This window comes from Cherax quadricarinatus, chromosome 38 (assembly GCF_038502225.1).
Source record: "Cherax quadricarinatus isolate ZL_2023a chromosome 38, ASM3850222v1, whole genome shotgun sequence".
Taxonomy (NCBI): Eukaryota; Metazoa; Arthropoda; class Malacostraca; order Decapoda; family Parastacidae; genus Cherax; species Cherax quadricarinatus.
The window spans coordinates 11290415-11311842 of NC_091329.1; the positions used below are offsets into that span (position 1 = coordinate 11290415).

Here is a 21428-nt window from a genome sequence, read left to right on the forward strand (position 1 = left end):
ATTCAAACAGCTCCGGGGAGAACCTTGAGTTTTCCCTGAGGTACGTATATTGTCTTCTCTGAGGATGAGGGTCCCCAGTAAAATTCTAGAAGAAAAAGAAATTATATATATATATATAATATATATATATATATATATATATATATATATATATATATATATATATATATATATATATATATATATATATATATATATATATATATATATATATATATATATATATATATATATATGTCGTGCCGAATAGCTAAAATTGGTCAATCAGCAAGAACTCATTTAAAATTAAGTCATTTCTAAAATTTTCTCTTATACGTTTAAAGATATATTTTTTTCATTTATGTTAACGTAAAAACTTAAGAATTTTGTACCAAAAGAACCTTAGAAAACTTACCTAACCTTATTATAACAAACGCAATTTAATTTAGCCTAATCATACTAAATATATTTTAGATAAGTTTACAATAATTTAATAATAAACAAACACAATGAAATATATTTTTTAGTTGGGTTCAGAATGATTTTTGCGAAATTACTGCATACACAAATTTTCGCTTGCCTTATTCGGCAAGAAGAGCGTTGCTATTTAAGCCAAAATCTTAAGTTTTACCTATTCATTCAGACACATACATACGACATTCGCTAATAACTCATACAAAATACATGATATTTCCAACTAGCGTCTATGAGCGTTGTTTTCTGAACTGTATATTTCCAGGCGGTGTATATTCTCAGTAAGCCCCTCCTCTAGTATTCTGAATATCCCCAACCATGCATTTTCTCGTGCGCTGTAATATCCTGTGTTCGTAGTAGAGATTTCTTAGTGGAGTATTCCAAGCTGTAATATTTTGAGACATAACGTAGAGCAAATGGCTTTCTAACTGAATTCTACTGCCTGTGTACTATTATTTTGTAAACCCTTGCAACACAATATTTAGTACCCTTGGTGTGTGTGTGTGTGTTTATACACACACACACACAGATATATATATATATATATATATATATATATATATATATATATATATATATATATAATATATATATATATATATATATATATATATATATATATATATATATATATATATATATGTATATATATATATATATATATATATATATATATATATATATATATATATATATATATATATATATATATATATATATATATATATATATTGAATGCAAAATTCTGAATAATACATTAACTAGTGGTCTAACAAAAAATCAACTTCTATGTGCTTAGGATTGAATTTCGTATGTCGTGTTATTACTGTGCTTAAATATACATTATATTCACTGTGGTTATCATTTGAAAAAGATTAAATGTATGTAACTAGGTTCTTCTTGGACCAAAGATTTGTTGTTGCTTTTTTTGATAAACTGTTGAAATCATTATTGAACACTATCCTTGTTTTTTTTTCAGCAGCAATATGATATACACACAGAGGTATATATCTCTCAATGTATTTATGCTGAAACTTTAAACCCTACTTTAGGGATTAAAGCATTCGTGACTGGTGAACAGGTTACTTGCAGACTTAATGACCCTCATAAGGTCAATAGGCTGTAAACTCTAATTGACTAGAGTAGCACCAGACGGGTCTGGCCCATGGCTGGGCCCTGGAAGTATAAAGAATATCGAAACTCATCAAACGTATAATTAAACAACTAACCAACCTTCTCCAGAAATTCCAATAATAGTGTCCAAAAATGTCTGAAGCTCTTTTTAAGGGCTGCTTCTTACCTATAATATGCAATTTATATAAAATGTTTTATGTTTATCAACAAAGGATCAATGTAATGTATGAATACGGGCGTTGTGAGGGTTATGTCACACGTGAGAGGGACTTGATAATCAAGACTGAGCATAGAAGCTTACTTCGTAGAAAGCCTGCCTAATACGCCTCTCATTCTCTGGAATCAGAGAACACACGGAGCATTGACAGTAACATCATCAGCGTGTTCAATTATTTTACTGAAGGTACGATCATAAACTACAATTACATAGTCAACACATTAATTAAAAAAATAACAGTTGAATACAAACTTCTTTTAAGATCAGTAAAGTGTATTTTTTTTATCAGCTGTGAGTTTCCTTCCCTTCATATTTGAGAGTTAGAATTGTTTTGTTATTTGGTAGTTTTGGAATGGTTGGTGCTCCTATTTAACACTTTCATGCAAGCGTGAGTGTTATATAGGAGCGAGTGGTGGCAAATGGTTTTATGACTTGACGTGCTGTTGGAGCACGAGCAAAGTAACATTTATGAATGGATTCAGGGAAACCGGTTAGCCGGACTTGAGTCCTAGAGGTTACAGTTTCTACAGTCTGAAGGAAGGGTGTTATGCTGCAGTTTTTGAATTGTAAGTGTCGGCACGCCTCTGGCAAGACAGTGACGAAGTGAATGATGATGAAAGTATTTCTTGGTGGGAAACGGCCAGTGTTAATAAAAAAAAAAAGTTATTGTAGCACGAGAATAGTTTCTTAAATTTGTTTACCTCTTGTTTCAAGTGTAAAGTCGAATCTTCACTCCCCACTTGCAGTTACAAAAGATAACACACCTCCAGGTAACTCGTTTTTGGTTATACGTATTTGTGTTTTTCGAGTACATTTTTATATATTTTTCCCTAATAATCTTTATATTTTTAACTGATGGTGATGGAAGTCACGAAACGCTATTATGTTTATGCGAAATGAGACATTAAATAGTAGGAAAATGATGGAAACACTTGCGGCGTAGAGACTAAGAAATTTAAGAGTAAGCAAGTTACGTAGCCAAGCAGAGTGAAGACACGCGTTAGGCCAAGAACCAAGATTCGTCCCCTGCAACCAAATACAGGTAAGTACACCCAACCACACACACACACAAAGCTTTACTGGTTCTACTGACGATCACTTTACCAAGACTTTATGATCTTAGATTATCCTTTGAGAGGAGCAGCGTCAGGGAGCACCTGGCTCAGTGCACGATCTCACCACAAATACATGTATATGGCACATTCTGCAAGCCTACTAACACGGAAATGCGAAATGGGCAGAATTTTGTATAGCCTATTGGGTGATGATTTTTTTTCTTTTAAATAGTTTCTTGAAACGAATATAAGATTAAGGTGAAACTGACAAAGTTGGATAGATAATTGCCAGGTATGAGGTAAACTGAAATGCATAGACGAGTATGATACGTATTAAACTTGGGACTCTGCTGCTGACACTTTACCTCTTTATTTTTTTCCTCTTTCCTCTCCATCCACTCTTGTATTTTCCTTTTCTCCCATCTCTCATGTACTTTCCCCTCTCCTCCCTTCTATCCTGCACTTTCCTTCTCTTTTCTCTCCTGCATTTACCCTCTTCCTTTTTTCCTGCACTTTATCCCTCCCTTCTTTCCTGCACTTTCCCTACTCATCCTTCTCGTCTCTCCTGCACCTCCCCTCTCCCTCTTCTGCACTTTACCCTTCTTCATCCCCTCTCCTGCACCTCTCCCGCATTTTCCCCTCAAATTCTCCTCCATTTTCCCTCTCCCTACTCTTCTGCACCTTCCCTCTCCCTCTCTTCTGTACTTTCCTAAGCACCTCAGTTCTCCTACACTTCCTCTGGGATACATGAAGGTGCAAAGTAATCTCTGTCGCTCTCTCTCTCTGTCGCTCTCTCTCTCTCTCTCTCTCTCTCTCTCTCTCTCTCTGTCGCTCTCTCTCTCTCTCTCTCTCTCTCTCTCTCTCTCTCTCTCTCATACATTTAGGCTACACAAGGTTTAGGTTCATACTTCCTGTATTTATTCAGCACAGCCTCATGGTCACGATTAGTGATGGGACGATACCAAAAAAATATACCGATACCGATACTTTCCTCCACTCTCATGGTTACGATACATATTTATAGAAAGCAATTAAAGCTACGTCAACATCTAAAAACATTAAAATACGAACATAGGCGATCGTCCAAATATAAAGCCGCGTGAAGGTCCGATGAACACTGGGATCAGAAAGACTCGTATACGTTGATAAATTAGACACATGTGCAACTCTTGGGTATCTTTATTGAGGAAACGTTTCGCCACACAGTGGCTTCATCAGTCCATACAAAGGAGAATCTTGAAGAACAGGAGGAGAATGAGGTAATCAGTCCCTCAACCTTGAGTCGATGTGGTCAGTCCATCAATCTTGAATCTATTCAAGATTGATGGACTGACCACATCGACTCAAGGTTGAGGGACTGATTACCTCATTCTCCTCCTGTTCTTCAAGATTCTCCTTTGTATGGACTGATGAAGCCACTGTGTGGCGAAACGTTTCCTCAATAAAGATACCCAAGAGTTGCACATGTGTCTAATTTATCAACATGTCGGTTCTCTGAACCATTCATCTACAAACCTGTCAGACACTGCAACTTCTTGGGATCTTAATACTTGGGAATTCTTCGCTTGCCTAATTCTTGGGCACGACCTACTTCAACATTGAACAAATGTTACACGACCTATGACTGCTTCACCTCTCCTGCCAACGGTTTATAAGCTCCTTCTCAGCACGTATGCCGTATTCTATTCAAGATTGATGGACTGACCACATCGACTCAAGGTTGAGGGACTGATTACCTCATTCTCCTCCTGTTCTTCAAGATTCTCCTTTGTATGGACTGATGAAGCCACTGTGTGGCGAAACGTTTCCTCAATAAAGATACCCAAGAGTTGCACATGTGTCTAATTTATCAACATGTCGGTTCTCTGAACCATTCATCTACAAGACTCGTATACGTTAAAATGCAACGTTCTGAATCACTCCCTTGAGGACAAGTTTAATTACAGGCTAAGAACTGTTATCCTATCCTGGCTCATTGTAGTCTGGCCCTAGCACTACTCTTACGGTGGAGGTGTGTAGCCACTTTATCTACGTGTTGGCTGCTATGTGAAGCTGGGGCCATCAATGAGCCATTTCAGTTACTGGGGCTATCAATGGACCATTTCGGTTACAAGTTGATTTCTTTGATGTTTATCCATTGTGAGAACATGTTCCAAATGTAGTTCTTATCTCTTCCCTCTCACTCCCCCTCCCACACTCATCACAGTGAAGTTTTTTCCTTGAGTTAGCGGTAATTAATGAAGCGTTTAGTGGAGAAAACCAAGAATCTGTCACTAAAACTTGCACGACACTGTGAAGTGTGGAGGAAGAGAAGGAAGTGACGGGTGGTGGAGGAAAGAGGTGGGTAGGTATGGTGAATCTGGTAGATCAAGGCCTGATCAGCCAGGCTGTCACTGCTGGTCCGACGTACGAACCATAGACCGGCTGATCAGGAACTGACTTAAGAAGCGTATCAAGTTCCCTCTCATGTGTATATATATATATATATATATATATATATATATATATATATATATATATATATATATATATATATAAACACTGATCTCTGGCTGAAGGAGACTCGAACCTACGAACCTTAGGGCAAGGTACGCAGTGCTTTACCAATCTACCCACACTGGACAATACCTTACCGTGTAGCTTGCGCTACACGTTTGATCCAAGTCAGCCAGCTTTCAGGGAGAAGGCTTACAGCTTTTCATCTCATCCCCTGCATGCATCAGCCTTACTCGAAATTTTAACAATGCAAGGAATTCACAAGAGCAGGAGAAAATACACATAAACACTGATCTATGGCTTAAGGATACTCGAACCTACGAACCTTAGGACAAGGAACGCAGTGCTTTATCAATCTACCGACACGCCAAGGTATTGTCCAGTGTGGGTAGATTGGCAAAGCACTGCGTACCTTGCCCTAAGGTTCGTAGGTTCGAGTCTCCTTAAGCCAGAGATCAGTGTTTGTGTATATATATATATATATATATATATATATATATATATATATATATACACACACACACACCTATTACCGAATCGGTAAAATTCGTAAATTAGCAAGAACTCATTTAAAATTAAGTCATTTCTAAAATTTTCTCTCATATGTTTAAAGATTTATATTTTTAATTTATGTTAATACAAAAATTTATAATTTTGTACCAAAAGTACCTTAGAAAACTTACCTAACCTTATTATAACACGCGCAATTTAATTTAGCCTAATCCAATTAAATATATTTTAGATAAGTTTACAATAATTTAGTAATGAACAAACACAATGAAATACATTTTTTTTCGTTAGGTTCAAAATGATTTTTGTGAAATTATTGCATATTCAAATTTTTGCATATATATATATATATATATATATATATATATATATATATATATATATATATATATATATATATATATATATATATATATATATATATATATATATATATACATGTATATATATATATATATATACATATATATATATATGTATATATACATATATATATATATGTATATATACATATATATATATATGTATATATACATATATATATATGTATATATACATATATATATATATGTATATATACATATATATATATGCGTGTGGCGGGCTAGCTGCGGGATTTTCAATTATAAGTCCGGATCAACGAGGCTGACCAGGTTAAGACTCAACAGGACTTATTGTGAATACTCTGGGAAGATTCCAGTGAAGCGAGAAGACATTTCAAAGCACCGTTTCAAGGTAAATTGTGGAAATGTTGTGCAGTTTGTGAATGTTGGTGAGTGGTGGTGGTAGTGAGGGAGACGGCCAGTGGAGGTGTGGGGGAGTACAAGGCCTACACTGTTTATGAGTACCGGCCAAGATTATCGTACATACAAACCTCGAAAAGCTCTTATAAAAACATCTATATCCAGCACCATGCACCATGCTTCCAGTTAACGTGGAAATGATTGTGTCGATGCATGGACTTTTTAAAGGCTTATGTTATGGAAAAACAATGTGAAATTAATGTTAACGAGGGAGTGACCAGTCAGTGCATCCACCCCCACGTCACGGGGGTGGGTGGAAGAGGTGGGATGTGTAACTAGATGGTGAGTAAACACATTGGTTCAGCAGTGTCCATACCCACATTGTTCATAGCGTACATGGGAAACAAATAAAGTAATGTGTATTGTAAGACAGTGTGAACAATATATAGTGTGCAAGTCCATGTGTATTGTACTCCCCGGGATAACCCCACTCAACCTGCGCCTCCCCCACCTAATTCCCAAGGGAAGTTTTCCCCTTCCCCTCCCGGCCCCTCAAACTCCACCAGGCCACCACGGTCAAGTTCACTACCTTCCACGCACCATACCCACCCAGCATGTCATATTCCACTCCTATTGTCTAGTCTAGCAGATGGATGCCAACCAGGAGGAAGCAAGCAGCCAGGGAAATGGCACGGCTGGCAATACTAGGAGAGGCAAGTGTCGGTCATGCTTACAGCTTCGTTGTCTCAACTCTAATGGTTTCCTCCGCAAACACGGTAGTTGCCCTGGTTCAGGATGTCCTCCTGTGGAAAGTGATGATCCAGAGCCACCTCAGGCACCTGAACCCACTCCAACAGATTTTATCTCATCAGACAATCTCTTGGAAGCAATCAAAGCAACAGGTACGAGGACACTCACACATATTCCCAAAGCAGCCCGTCCACACGCAGCTGGAAAACTTACAGACCTCCTGAAAAAAGTAAACGATGGTTCCACTATCTTAAATGCTCCACCAACCATCAAGGCATGGCACAACTTGCTACTTTTTGGCAATGTCTGCTTAGCTGTGCCGGAAAGAAGGGGAAAGAGGCTAGCCTCAATGATAATTAAATCCTTAAGAGATTTTCCTAGAGTTGATAACCTCATTCACCTTCCCCGTCAACACAAAAAAGGGAGAGGCAGAACCCCCACTCACTCTACTGACAGTGAAAAAGTCAGAGTCCAGGTGAGCAAGAAAATTGAAGAGGGCAACACAGTGGGGGCAATCAGAATTATTACCAGTGAAGATACAGTTGCTCCCAGGGATGCTGACACGGCTGAAGCACTTAGAGGAAAGCACCCTGCCAGGGAAACCAGTGGCACCAACAGTTCCAACACCTCTGTCCCCACTATGGAACCATTGATTGTGGAAGACTCAGACATTTACAAAGCAATAATGTCGTTCCCATCTGGCTCTGCTGGGGGTTACACTGGAATAAGGCCACAGCATTTAAAGGAAATGGTTAATCCAGTTATTGGGGAAATTGCAGAGACACTGCTTTCAGAGATCACAAGGTTCGTCAACAATTCCTTGGCTGGTCTGATTCCTGATGAAATTAGACCTTTCTTTTTTGGTGCAACACTTTGTGCACTTAAAAAGAAGGATGGAGGAATTCGGCCAATTGCAGTAGGCAACACCTTACGCCGCCTCGTATCCAAAGCTGCTGTCCGAAGTATTCGTGCACAGGCAGCCATGATGCTTCAACCAAACCAGCTTGGCTTTGGGGTCTCTCAAGGAAGTGAAGCAGCGGTTCATGCAACAAGGGCATATATCAACAACCTGCCTGAGGACAATGCAGTGGTAAAATTAGATTTCAAGAATGCGTTCAATCTCCTGAAAAGAGACGTGGTATTAGCAGCAGTACAAGAACATTTCCCTGGTCTCTTCCCTTTTGTTTCAGCTGGGTATAGCAAGGAATCAATGCTTCTCTTTGGAGAGCATGAAATCACATCATCGGAGGGTGTCCAACAAGGAGATCCTCTTGCACCATTTCTCTTCTGTATTGCAGTTAGGGAAATCACAGTCAGACTGACCAGCGAGCTAAACATCTGGTTCCTAGATGATGGCACACTAGCAGGTACAAAGGAGTCCCTCCTACATGACCTTACACAGGTAATGACACGGGGACAGGAAATGGGTCTCATCCTGAATCCATCCAAATGTGAAATCATCTCAGTCAGTCAACAAGTGATAAATGCAGTGAGATCAAAACTACCAGGAGCAGCAGTCATTGCCCCCACAAATAGTGTCTTGCTAGGAGCACCTCTGGGAAGCAATGCCATTGACACAATTCTCAGGAAGAAATTGGAAGAGTTAAGGAGAATGGAACAACGAATAGGCAATCTGGACACCCACGATGCCTTGTACCTTCTCACAAAGTGCTTGAGTCTGCCCAGGTTGACATATTTCCTAAGATGTGCACCTTCATATGATAACCCTATACTGCACGAATATGACAGTATTCTGAGGCAGATTTTTACGAAAGTACTTAACCTTACTCTAGAAGACGGGCAGTGGAACCAAGCTACACTTCCAGTCAGACTAGGAGGCATTGGTGTCCGCAAGTCATCACAGATTGCGTTACCTGCTTTTCTGTCCTCGTGTATTGCATCCAGAGAGCTTGTAGCAGCGATTCTCCCTGAACATCTTAGGGACAAGATTGGAGCCCAGGACCAAAAATTCCTTGACGGAGCAATGATCTGGGATAATCTAACGGGCTCAGAAACCAGACCTGCTCCCCCCAACAACTACAAACAATCGCACTGGGATGGTCCAATAGTGGAAAATATAGCCTCAACGATGCTTCAGAGTGTGTCAGGGAAGGATAGAGCCCGCCTGCTGGCAGTGAGAGCCCCTCATGCTGGGGACTTTCTGTTGGCTGTTCCCAACTCCAGCCTTGGCACACGCCTCGACCCACAGACCATCCGCATCGGTGTTGCCCTTCGACTTGCCGCCCCTATTCTCGCCGAACACAGGTGTATTTGTGGCAGTGAAGCAGCAGACCGATTCGGGTACCATGGTCTTGTGTGCCGTAAATCCGAGGGAAAGATTGCAAGACATGAGGAGGTTAATAACATTATCAAGAGGAGCCTCACAACAGCTGGATGCCCAGCAGTAAGGGAGCCACCCCAACTATGCAGATCTGATGGCAGCCAGAAGCGTCCAGATGGTATCACCCTTCAAGCCTGGACAGATGGGAAGCAGGTGGTGTGGGACTATACATGTGCATCTACCTTGGCTGATACCTATCTCCAATACACCAGGGAGGAAGGAGGGGCAGCTGCCAGCTTTAGGGAGTCCCAAAAGTCTAGAAAATATGGAGAACTTGCCCATCATTATATGTTTGTTCCCATAGGCTCAGAGACCCTTGGCTCATGGGGAAAGAGTGCATCTAATTTCCTTAAGGAGCTGGGAAAAAGACTCATCAGGGTAACTAGGGATCCCAGGGCAGCTAGTTTTCTGTTCCAGCGGCTCAGTGCGGCTGTTCAAAGGGGTAATGCATGCTGCATTTTGGGCACGCGCCCCAGCTCTGAGGAGCTGGATGAGATTTTCGCCTTATAATCGGTGATACACACGTAACAACATGTACCGTATATGCCACCTTTATATCAACAATGTATCTCTTAAATCTTCTGTGCCATATTATGTAATAAAATATTCCTATTGGTAAAAAAAAAAATAGTTTAAAAGATGGGGTGGTAGGGGAAGTGGAATATTCAAATGGCTTCAGGAAGAAATCCAAATATTCTTCCTTGAAGCCTTTTTATCCACTTCTCCGAGGCTATGGGTCCCACAATTTACACCAGAGGTGGACCCCATCCTATATATATATATATATATATATATATATATATATATATATATATATATATATATGTCCTGTATAAATTACTAAATTTAAGTCACCCTGCCTCGGTGGGAGAGTTGGAGGGAGGGTGGTAATGCAAAGGTGAGGTTGGAAAAGGAAGGCAGAGTGAATAATGGGGTGGGAATGTCAAGGGAGGTGAATGTGGACAGAGAGAGAAACTAGATGGTGAAATTGAGGGAGAGTGTGGGTGTGGGAGGTAAAAGGTTCGTGGAGGAGGATGGAGGGGTAGCTGTAGGGAGGGTGTTCCTTGGCAGGATGGGAGGGGGAAGAGAGGTGTAAGACACAGGCTGATTGAAAATAAAAGTGGCAGAAACTCCTTAGCCCATCGCCTCATAAACATGAAAGGAAGAGGAAAAGTACCTATGCAAAATAATGATAGATAACATCACTGAAAGAACACTCAAGTCAAGGACCGCAATGCAAATAAGTCCCATTGTCTGACTTTCTTTGGGTTATCCTTGGTAATTTACACTATGTATGATAATTGTACTAATATGTGCCTGTGCCTAAATAAACTTACTGACCACTGTGCATATTATATACATACAGGGCAGTCACTGGAAATAAGTCACTTTGACATTTTTGGGGTTATCCTAGGTAACTGAAACTATGTATGATAATTGTATTAATGTGTACCTGTGCCTAAATAAACTTACTAAAGTTAACTCATCGCCAGGAAAGTGAAAGGCTGGATTATGGAAGCTTTCGAGCCAAGAACCCTTGGTCTCAAGGCCGGACTGCAGGAATAATACTGGTCACAGGTTGGTAATCCCTTACCACCCTCCTGGTGGTGGTGACACACACAGGTAAGTCCATGAATGGTAGCGAGTGTGTGTGGTGATAATCCTGATTAGTACCTGCCTGTACACTCACTACACGGGCTGACCTGTAAGACCACTCTGCGTCGTGTGATAGACCACTCTTGTCAGACATGATGACAGACACCAACCACTATTGTCAGACATGACATACACCACATCAATACTGTCAGACATAACATACACCACATCAGTACTGTCAGACATAACATACACTCCAGAAAGATTCCAGGTAGGTAGATACACCAGACCACTACTGTCAGACATAACATACACCAGACCATTACTGTCAGACATAACATACACCAGACCATTAGTGTCAGACATACTCCAGACTACTAGTCAGACATGACATACACAAGACCACTATTATCAGACACAGACCACTACTGCCAGACGTGATGACTTACAACAGACCACTGCTCTCAGACGTGATGACATACGCCAGACCACTACTGCCAGACGTGATGACATATCGGACCACTACTGTCAGACGTGATGACACACCAGGCCACTACTGTCAGACGTGATGACACACCAGGCCACTACTGTCAGACGTGATGACACACCAGGCCACTACTGTCAGACGTGATGACACACCAGGCCACTACTGTCACACGTGATGACACACCAGGCCACTACTGTCACACGTGATGACACACCAGGCCACTACTGTCACACGTGATAACACACCAGGCCACTACTGTCACACGTGATAACACACCAGGCCACTACTGTCAGACGTGATGACACACCAGGCCACTACTGTCAGACGTGATGACACACCAGGCCACTACTGTCACACGTGATGACACACCAGGCCACTACTGTCACACGTGATGACACACCAGGCCACTACTGTCACACGTGATAACACACCAGGCCACTACATTAAGAGACACATTGTGTTGGGGTTTATGCAATGGGAGAGGATGGACAGAGCATCATATAAATAAACACGAGGATATTTCCGCGGATTAAATTATACTGCCATTCATGGGGGCTGGAATGGGTGGTAATGAATGATAATGGGCGGGAATGCGTGGGGAAAATGGCGGGAATGAGTGGAAAAAATGGCGGGAATGGATGGGAAAATTTGGCTGGAATGCGTGGGAAAAATTGGCGGAATGACTGGAAAAATTTGGCGGGAATGAGTTGGCAAAATTGGCGGGAGTGGGAAAAATGAGCAAGGAATGGGAGCAAGGAGTGGGAAAATGGGCAGGAATGAGTTGAAAGAAACGAACGAACGGAGCTGGTAGGAATATAGTGGGTGGGAATATTGTTTATAAAATAGTGGATATTGGGTATACCGTGTTGGAGGGAGGAAGAATGAAGAAGGGAGGGAGGCGGAAGGAAGGAAGGAAGGAAGGAAGGAAGGAAGGAAGGAAGGAAGGAAGGAAGGAAGGAAGGAAGGAGGGGAGGGGAGGGAGGGAGGGAGCCATAATATAAACAAAGGTATATCTGCATAAGTCAAAATAAGCAGCGAGCTGAAGTGTGGGATGGAGGGAGGTGTGGGATGGAAGGTGTTGGATGGAGGGAGGTGCGGGATGGAGGGAGATGCGGGATGGAGGGATATGTGGGATGGAGGGAGGTGTGGGATGAAGGGAGATGTGGGATGGAGAGAGATGTGGGATGGAGGAAGGTGTGGGATAGAGGGTGGTGTGGGATTGAAAGGTGTGGGATGGAGGGAGATATGGGACAGAGCCACGGTGGTGAGGGATGGAGGGTGGTGTGGGATGGAGGGAGGTGTGGGATGGAGGGAGTGATAATGGTGGTAGGTAGGGATGGGGGTGATGAAAGTGTTTTGGTGGTGGGATGGAAACAAAATAGTGAGAGAAAATCAGGATGGAAGATAGGGAGGACTGGCAATAGATTATTATTTTTTAATTAACTTCGACAGATGGGCAGTGGCGTAGAGAAGGGTGGATGTTGGAGGGAAAAATGTAATTACACATGAGAAGGATTGGAGATGGGGAGGGAAGAACGTTATACATGAGAAGGATGGGAGATGGGGGAAGGGAAGAACGTAATATATACATATATAAACAGGACAATTTGCTGGACTAATTGCACTTCTTTGTTTTGTGGGCCCAGACGCCTTTAATCTCTTTCATTAGCCTCTAGTCATGTGTGAGGGAGAGGGAGGGGACTGTAGGGGTGGGAGGGAGAAGAAAAGAACGGAGGAAGTGATGGAACTTGGGCTAACTCCCGTCCAGCTGAATGAGTGTGAAACCTGTTAAATGTTTTGCACTCTGGCAAGAATACTGATTTCTTCTTTTTGTCTCACGAACACGTAAGATGGCAGGTAAATCTTACAAACTTCAGGCAAAGACGGCGAGTATGTGAGTAACAGGGAGGAAGTGAGACATAAATGAGACACGAAGTGGGAAACTGACACGTGGAAGACGTGAAACAGTAGACGGAGAAAAATGAGAAAATAAGACAAACAGAAAGTGAGAGAATTGAGAAATGGAGGAAGAATGAGATACAGGGAGGAAGAATTAGAGACAGGACGAAAGTAGAGAGGGAGACAAACCGAGGAATGAGACAAGGATGAAGTGGTATGTATAGGAGGAAGAAGAAAGAGAGGAAGAATAAGAGATGAAGGAATGAGACTGCAAGCAAGCCTGTCCTCATACTACTATAACATAGTAGTATGAGGACATTCATCAAATGCTTAACATTCATCAAATCAACTGTTAACAGCTACGACAGCCAGAAGTACTGCTTTTACATTAGTTTCATAGCCAAGTAACATTTGGAGCATAAATTCTAATTTTGATTAGGCTAGATTAAGTAGGCCCCGTGTCCACACTAACTAAATCTCGCTAAAGACTGAAATTTAGGTTAAAGTAAGCCTAATACAGCACCTACACCTAGTCTTAAGCCTAACAAATTCAAGTTATGATTTCTTCATGAATGAGCCTCAAAACTCCATAAATGTATGCCAGATTTCCGACAATACCCTAACTCCGATAGACTTCGAAAAAGCCCCGGGCCCAGACTCGTGGAACTCTGTTTTCATTAAGAACTGCAAGAAACCCCTCTCGCGTGCCCTAAGTACACTATGGAGGAGGAGCTTGGACATGGGTGAAATTCCACAGTCACTTAAAACAACGGATATAGCCCCACTCCATAAACGTGGCAGCAAAGCATTAGCTAAGAACTATAGACCAACAGCTCTGACGTCCCACATCATAAAAATCTTTGAAAGAGTGCTAAGAAGCAGGATTGCAAATCACCTGGATTCCCAAAATCTGCACAATCCAGTGCAACATGGGTTCAGGGCAGGTCGCTCCTGCCTCTCACAACTACTAGATCATAATGATATGGCCTTGGATGCACTGGAAGAAAATCAGAATGCAGATGTAATATACACAGACTTTGCAAAAGCGTTTGACAAATGCGATCATGGCGTAATAGCGCACAAAATACGTACTAAAGAAATAACTGGGAAAGTGGGGAGACGGTCTTCAACTTCCTAACAAATCAAACACAAAGAGTAGTGGTCAACAGAGTTAAATCGGAGGCTGCCATAGTGAAGAGCTCTGTTCCACAAGGCACAGTACTCGCCCCCATCTTATTCCTTATCCTCATATCAGACATAGACAGAGATATACATCACAGCACCGTATCATCCTTTGCGGATGATACTAGAATCTGCATGAGGCTGTCATCTGCTGAGGACGCGGTTAACCTCCAAGAAGATATAAACAAAGTTTTCCAGTGGGCAACGGTAAACAATGTGATGTTCAATGAGGACAAATTCCAACTACTCCGTTATGGAAAACTTGGAGATAATAACTAGAAAAGAGTATACTACAAACTCTGTCCATACAATAGAGCGGAAAAATAATGTAAGGGACATGGGAGTAGTAATGTCTGAGGATCTCACTTTCAAGGATCACAACAGTGCCACGATTACAAGTGCAAAGAAAATGATAGGATGGATAATGAGAACGTTCAAAACGAGAGATGCAAAGCCAATGATGATCCTTTTCAAATCACTTGTTCTCTCTAGGCTGGAATACTGCTGTACATTAACATCTCCATTCAAAGCAGGTGAAATTGCAGATCTAGAGTGTACAGAGATCCTTTACTGCACGTGTAAGTTCTGTCAAGCACCTTAACTACTGGGAACGCTTGGAAGCACTTGACTTTTACTCGTTGGAACGCAGGAGGGAGAGATATATCATAATCTACACTTGGAAAATCCTGGAAGGAATGGTCCCGAATCTGCACACAGAAATCACTCCCTACGAAAGTAAAAGACTGGGCAGGCGATGCAAAATACCCCCAGTTAAAAGTAGGGGCGCCATTGGTACACTAAAACACCATAAGTGTCCGGGGCCCAAGACTGTTCAACAGCCTCCCATCAAGCATTAGGGGAATTACCAATAAACCCCTGGCTGCCTTCAAGAGAGAGCTGGACAGATACCTAAAGTCAGTGCCGGATCAGCCGGGCTGTGGCTCGTACGTTGGACTGCGTGTGGCCTGCAGTAACAGCCTGGGTGATCAGGCCCTGATCCACCGGGAAGCCTGGTCATGGACCGGGCCGCGGGGGCGTTGATCCCCGGAATAACCTCCAGGTAACCAGGCACCAGATCTTACTTATCCTAGCTTAAACGATGTATGCTAAAATTTTACTCGAATATGGAACACATTGTATATCTGTACCTCCTTGTTTTATTTTGATAGTTGTAGTATTTACAGCCTATTTAAACCGATTCAACTGTTCCACCACTGAGAGAGTGAACGTGCATGCGTTCATACATGTGATTGAAGGGGTGGAGTCACAGCTCCTGGCTCCGCCTCTTCGCTGGTCGCTACTGTGTGTGTGTGTGTGTGTGTGTGTGTGTGTGTGTGTGTGTGTGTGTGTGTGTGTGTGTGTGTGTGTGCGTGCGTGCGTGCGTGCGTGCGTGTGTGTGTGTGTGTACTCACCTATTTGTGGTTGCAGGGGTCGAGTCATAGCTCCTGTGTGTGTGTGTGTGTGTGTGTGTGTGTGTGTGTGTGTGTGTGTGTGTGTGTGTGTGTGTGTGTGTGTGTGTGTGTGTGTGTGTGTGTGTGTGTGTGTGTGTGTGTGTGTGTGTGTGTGTGTGTGTGTGTGTGTGTGTGTGTGTATGTGTGTGTGTGTGTGTGTGTGTGTGTGTGTGTGTGTGTGTGTGTGTGTGTGTGTGTGTGTGTGTGTGTGTGTGTGTGTGTGTGTGTGTGTGTGTGTGTGTGTGTGTGTGTGTGTGTGTGTGTGTGTTGCAAGTTACCCAGCTGAGCCCCATCATGACCCTCACCCACACCCACACTCCTAAACAAGTCTCACTCTCCACAGTCTCAAAACCATTCTATTCTGTTATTGAAAGAGATAAGTCACGTACTCGAGCGTAAGACATTAGGTACTCAAGGGTAAGTAACAGGTACTCTTATGTAATTATTAGGCAGTCGAGGGTACTGTAAGCCTTAGGTAAGATACGGATATTAGTTACTGGAGAACATATTACCATACGTACTAGAGTAACTAATAATTTCGAATACCGTAGGTATTCGGGATGATAATTAGTTACTCAAGGATAAGTATTAAAGCAAGGCAAAAGTTTCTGCTAATTTTCTTACCAGGTGTATCAATAAATTCTCGTTAATGCCTATACAATATTATGATTGGTATCTCTTGAGGAATAAGAGGGGGAGGGGTCTTTGAAACTGGTGAAATTCTGATCCAAGGAATTATTATAGGGATCCTCCTCTACCTCTGTCCGTTTCCCCTACCATTCCCCAGGAACTGTATGACCCATAAGGGTTTAGCGTTTTCCTGAGTAAAATATTAAGTTCATATTATTATTAGTGGTAGTACTACTCATTAGTTATTATAACTAAGAGTGCTAGTAGCTGATAAATATATAAGAAACAGGAGACAAACGCACCCACTGAAAGCAGCAAGAGAAAAAACGAAGTGACAACAGACAGAACGAAATAACAACAGGATGAACGTAAGTGGCAATAGAAGGAACAACTGCAAGAGCAGTGTTGTGGGGGGTGCAAAAGAATGAACGGAGAGTGGCAACAAAAGAAATAAATGCGAAAAGCTGTTATGTGGCGAGGACTCACCTGCAGAAGTAGGCTGGAGGTTGACAGCGAGCAGGAGTACTGAGGTCAGGAGGAGGAGGGGGAAGGAGAGGCCCTTGTCCGGACCCCACCCACACCACGCTGACGCCCCCCTCCACCCACTCTCACCCCACTCATCACCCCCGCCAGGGGCACCACAGCCTGCCTGGCATGGGAATTCTCTTAGGGCGCAAGGGAAGCAGGTATCGGGTAGCTGGCCTTGGGTACACGCTAAGCACAATACCCGGCCCTCGTGCTGCCCCTTCTGCTGGTGTTGGTACCTCTTCTGGTGATGTACCTTCTGGTCACTTTTCTGTTGGTGGCCGTGTTTGGCGTAGGTGTGGGTTATGGAGGTGGGCCGCACGGGGAACCCTAGGGGCCCAGGTCCCCAACAGTGGGGGTCACACATCGGTCTCCCTCAAGGAAATAAACCCTAGACTCCACCTCGCCCTCCACGTTCACTGGTGGGACCTCATCCTGGAGGCGAGGCTTCGGGCGGCCTACCATACTTGTTCTTCTATGCCCTAGTGCGCATCGTTAACGGTGAAGAAGGTGGTGGAGCAGCGTGAGGCGAGGCAATAAGGACGGAGCACAGGTACTCTGGTCCTCCTCACCGCTGGAACCACAACAACGCCCCTTGGACTACTACGGCCAAAATAGAACCCAATGCCAACGAACTGCCCCGTGACGGCAAAAATCCACTTTTTTGTCGAGATTAAGGCGTTCTACACCAACAGTAGAACGCAGTTTGCTACTCCAATGCCTCAAAAATTGTTTAAAAAGGAATACAAGAGTTCTCACTTTAACACCACACACGTAAAGGGCACCACAAAAGATCTATATGACACACAACAACGCACAACCACCCACTCCCACATCCGTACAGACACTGAACGGTGCTCTATGTTTTCGAGGTCGAACAGCTGAGCTGCTGAAGCCTGGAAGCTGATGCCAGCTAGTGTTTTCCATCGAGACTGGAATAGCTTACACGGATTTAATCAAAGACGGAATGTTTTGAGAAGTCGCTGGTATGGCGAATATCCTCTAGGGAAAAATGTGAGCAAGATAACAATATGAGTTTTAATGCCAAAGACAAAAAAAATGTGAGAATTGTTTCCAGGCCTTCTGGCGCCTCTGATGCCACCCTCCAGATTAACTGTTGACCGCATAAACACTGACTTTTCTCCAGTTTTATTTCATAAGAGAGTCACGTGGGCACGTGCGGATATGCTAAGCCTCTGTCATCCTACACCCACTCACCCGCAACCGCGATGACACCAAAACACAAAACAATAAACTCTCACCGAGCCACGTGCTAAGAACAGAATATTATGAACTGAAAACTTTTTTATTTGCTTCTCCACATCCAAGTACAATCATCTCACAGGAAGAGAGGTCGTGTTTAAGTCATCAACACCTTCCAAATTCACATCCTAGCCGTCTACAAGCATTGGAATTGGCAGAGAACAACAAAGCATTTCAGTTTACATCTGATGGTGTTTCATTGATTTTTGGTGTGTGTAGCGCCGGCGCAGGAGTCCCCCCTGACGTTACTCACAGAAAACGGGCGTCCAGCTGAGCCAGTATCAACATAGCATCACCAGGGACGGTGCTCCTGAGCCAGTATCAACATAGCATCACCAGGGACGGTGCTCCTGAGCCAGTATCAACATAGCATCATCAGGGACGGTGCTCCTGAGCCAGTATCAACATAGCATCACCAGGGACGGTGCTCCTGAGCCGGGATCAACATAGCATCACCAGGGACGGTGCTCCTGAGCCAGTATCAACATAGCATCACCAGGGACGGTGCTCCTGAGCCAGTATCAACACAGCATCACCAGGGACGGTGCTCCTGAGCCAGTATCAACACAGCATCACCAGGGACGGTGCTCATGAGCCAGTATCAACACAGCATCACCAGGGTCGGTGCTCCTGATCCAGTATCAACATAGCATCACCAGGGACGGTGCTCCTGAGCCAGTATCAACACATCACCAGGGACGGTGCTCCTGATCCAGTATCAACACAGCATCACCAGGGACGGTGCTCCTGATCCAGTATCAACATAGCATCACCAGGGACGGTGCTCCTGACCCAGTATCAACACAGCATCACCAGGGACGGTGCTCCTGATCCAGTATCAACACAGCATCACCAGGGACGGTGCTCCTGAGCCAGGATCAACACAGCATCTCCAGGGACGGTGCTCCTGATCCAGGATCAACACAGCATCTCCAGGAACGGTGCTCCTGAGCCAGTATCAGCATAGCATCACCAGGGACGGTGCTCCTGAGCCAGTATTAACATAGCATCACCAGGGACGGTGCTCCTGAGCCAGGATCAACATAGCATCATCAGGGGCGGTGCTCTTGAGCCAGCATCAGCATAGCATCACCAGGGACGGTGCTCCTGAGGTAGGATCAACATAGCATCATCAGGGACGGTGCTCCTGAGCCAGTATCAACATAGCACCACCAGGGACGGTGCTCAGCCAGGATCAACACAGCATCACCAGGGACGGTGCTCCTGAGCCAGTATCAACATAGCATCACCAGGGACTGTGCTCCTGAGCCAGGATCAACATAGCATCACCAGGGACGGTGCTCCTGAGCCAGTATTAACATAGCATCACCAGGGACGGTGCACCTGAGCCAGGATCAACACAGCATCACCAGGGACGGTGCTCCTGAGCCAGTATCAACATAACATCACCAGGGACGGTGCTCCTGAGCCAGGATCAACACAGCATCACCAGGGACGGTGCTCCTGATCCAGTATCAACACAGCATCACCAGGGACGGTGCTCCTGAGCCAGGATCAACACAGCATCACCAGGGACGGTGCTCCTGAGCCACTATCAGCATAGCACCACCATGGACGGTGCTCCTGAGCCAGGATCAACACAGCATCACCAGGGACGGTGCTCCTGAGCCTGTATCAGCATAGCATCACCAGGGACGGTGCTCCTGAGCCAGTATTAACACAGCATCACCAGGGACGGTGCTCCTAAGCCAAGATCAACATAGCATCATCAGGGACGGTGCTCCTGAGCCAGTATCAGCATAGCATCACCAAGGACGGTGCTCCTGAGGTAGGATCAATATAGCATCATCAGGAACGGTGCTCCTGAGCCAGTATCAACATAGCATCACCAGGGAAGGTGCTCAGCCAGGATCAACACAGCATCACCAGGGACGGTGCTCCTGAGCCAGTATCAACATAGCATCACCAGGGACGGTGCTCCTGAGCCAGGATCAACATAGCATCACCAGGGACGGTGCTCCTGAGCCAGTATTAACATAGCATCACCAGGGACGGTGCTCCTGAGCCAGGATCAACACAGCATCACCAGGGACGGTGCTCCTGAGCCAGTATCAACATAGCATCACCAGGGACGGTGCTCCTGAGCCAGGATCAACACAGCATCACCAGGGACGGTGCTCCTGAGCCAGTATCAACGTAGCATCACCAAGGACGGTACTCCTGAGCCAGGATCAACACAGCATCACCAGGAACAGTGCTCCTGATCCAGTATCAACACAGTATCACAGGGGACGGTGCTCCTGAGCCAGCATCAACACAGCATCACCAGGGACGGTGCTCCTAAGCCAGGATCAACACAGCATCACCAGGGACGGTGTTCCTGAGTCGGTATCAACGCAGTATCACCCGGGACGGTGTTCCTGAGCCAGTATCAACAGCATCACCAGGGACGGTGCTCCTGATCCAGTATCAACACAGCATCACCAGGAACGGTGCTCCTGATCCAGTATCAACACAGCATAAGCTGGGACGGTGCTCCTGATCCAGTATCAACACAGTGTCACCGGGTACAGTGCTCCTGAGCCTGTATCAACACAGCATCACCAGGGACGGTGCTCCTGAGCCAGTATCAACGCAGTATCACCGGGGACGATTCTCCTGAGCCAGTATCAACGCAGTATCACCGGGGACGGTGCTCCTGAGCCAGTATCAACAGCATGACTAGGGACGGTGCT

General features: G+C 44.1%; 1 protein-coding gene across 1 annotated transcript in view; it reads right to left on the minus strand.

Annotated features, from left to right (window-relative positions):
• Positions 1-18335, minus strand: part of Kul (Kuzbanian-like) — a 571846-nt gene extending 553511 nt beyond the window's left edge. The window contains exon 1 of the mRNA XM_070092101.1: positions 17431-18335. Coding sequence (XP_069948202.1) covers positions 17431-17836 — 406 coding nt within the window. The 5' untranslated portion in view covers positions 17837-18335. The remainder of the gene's footprint in view (positions 1-17430) is intronic.
• Between the last annotated feature and the right edge of the window lie 3093 nt (positions 18336-21428).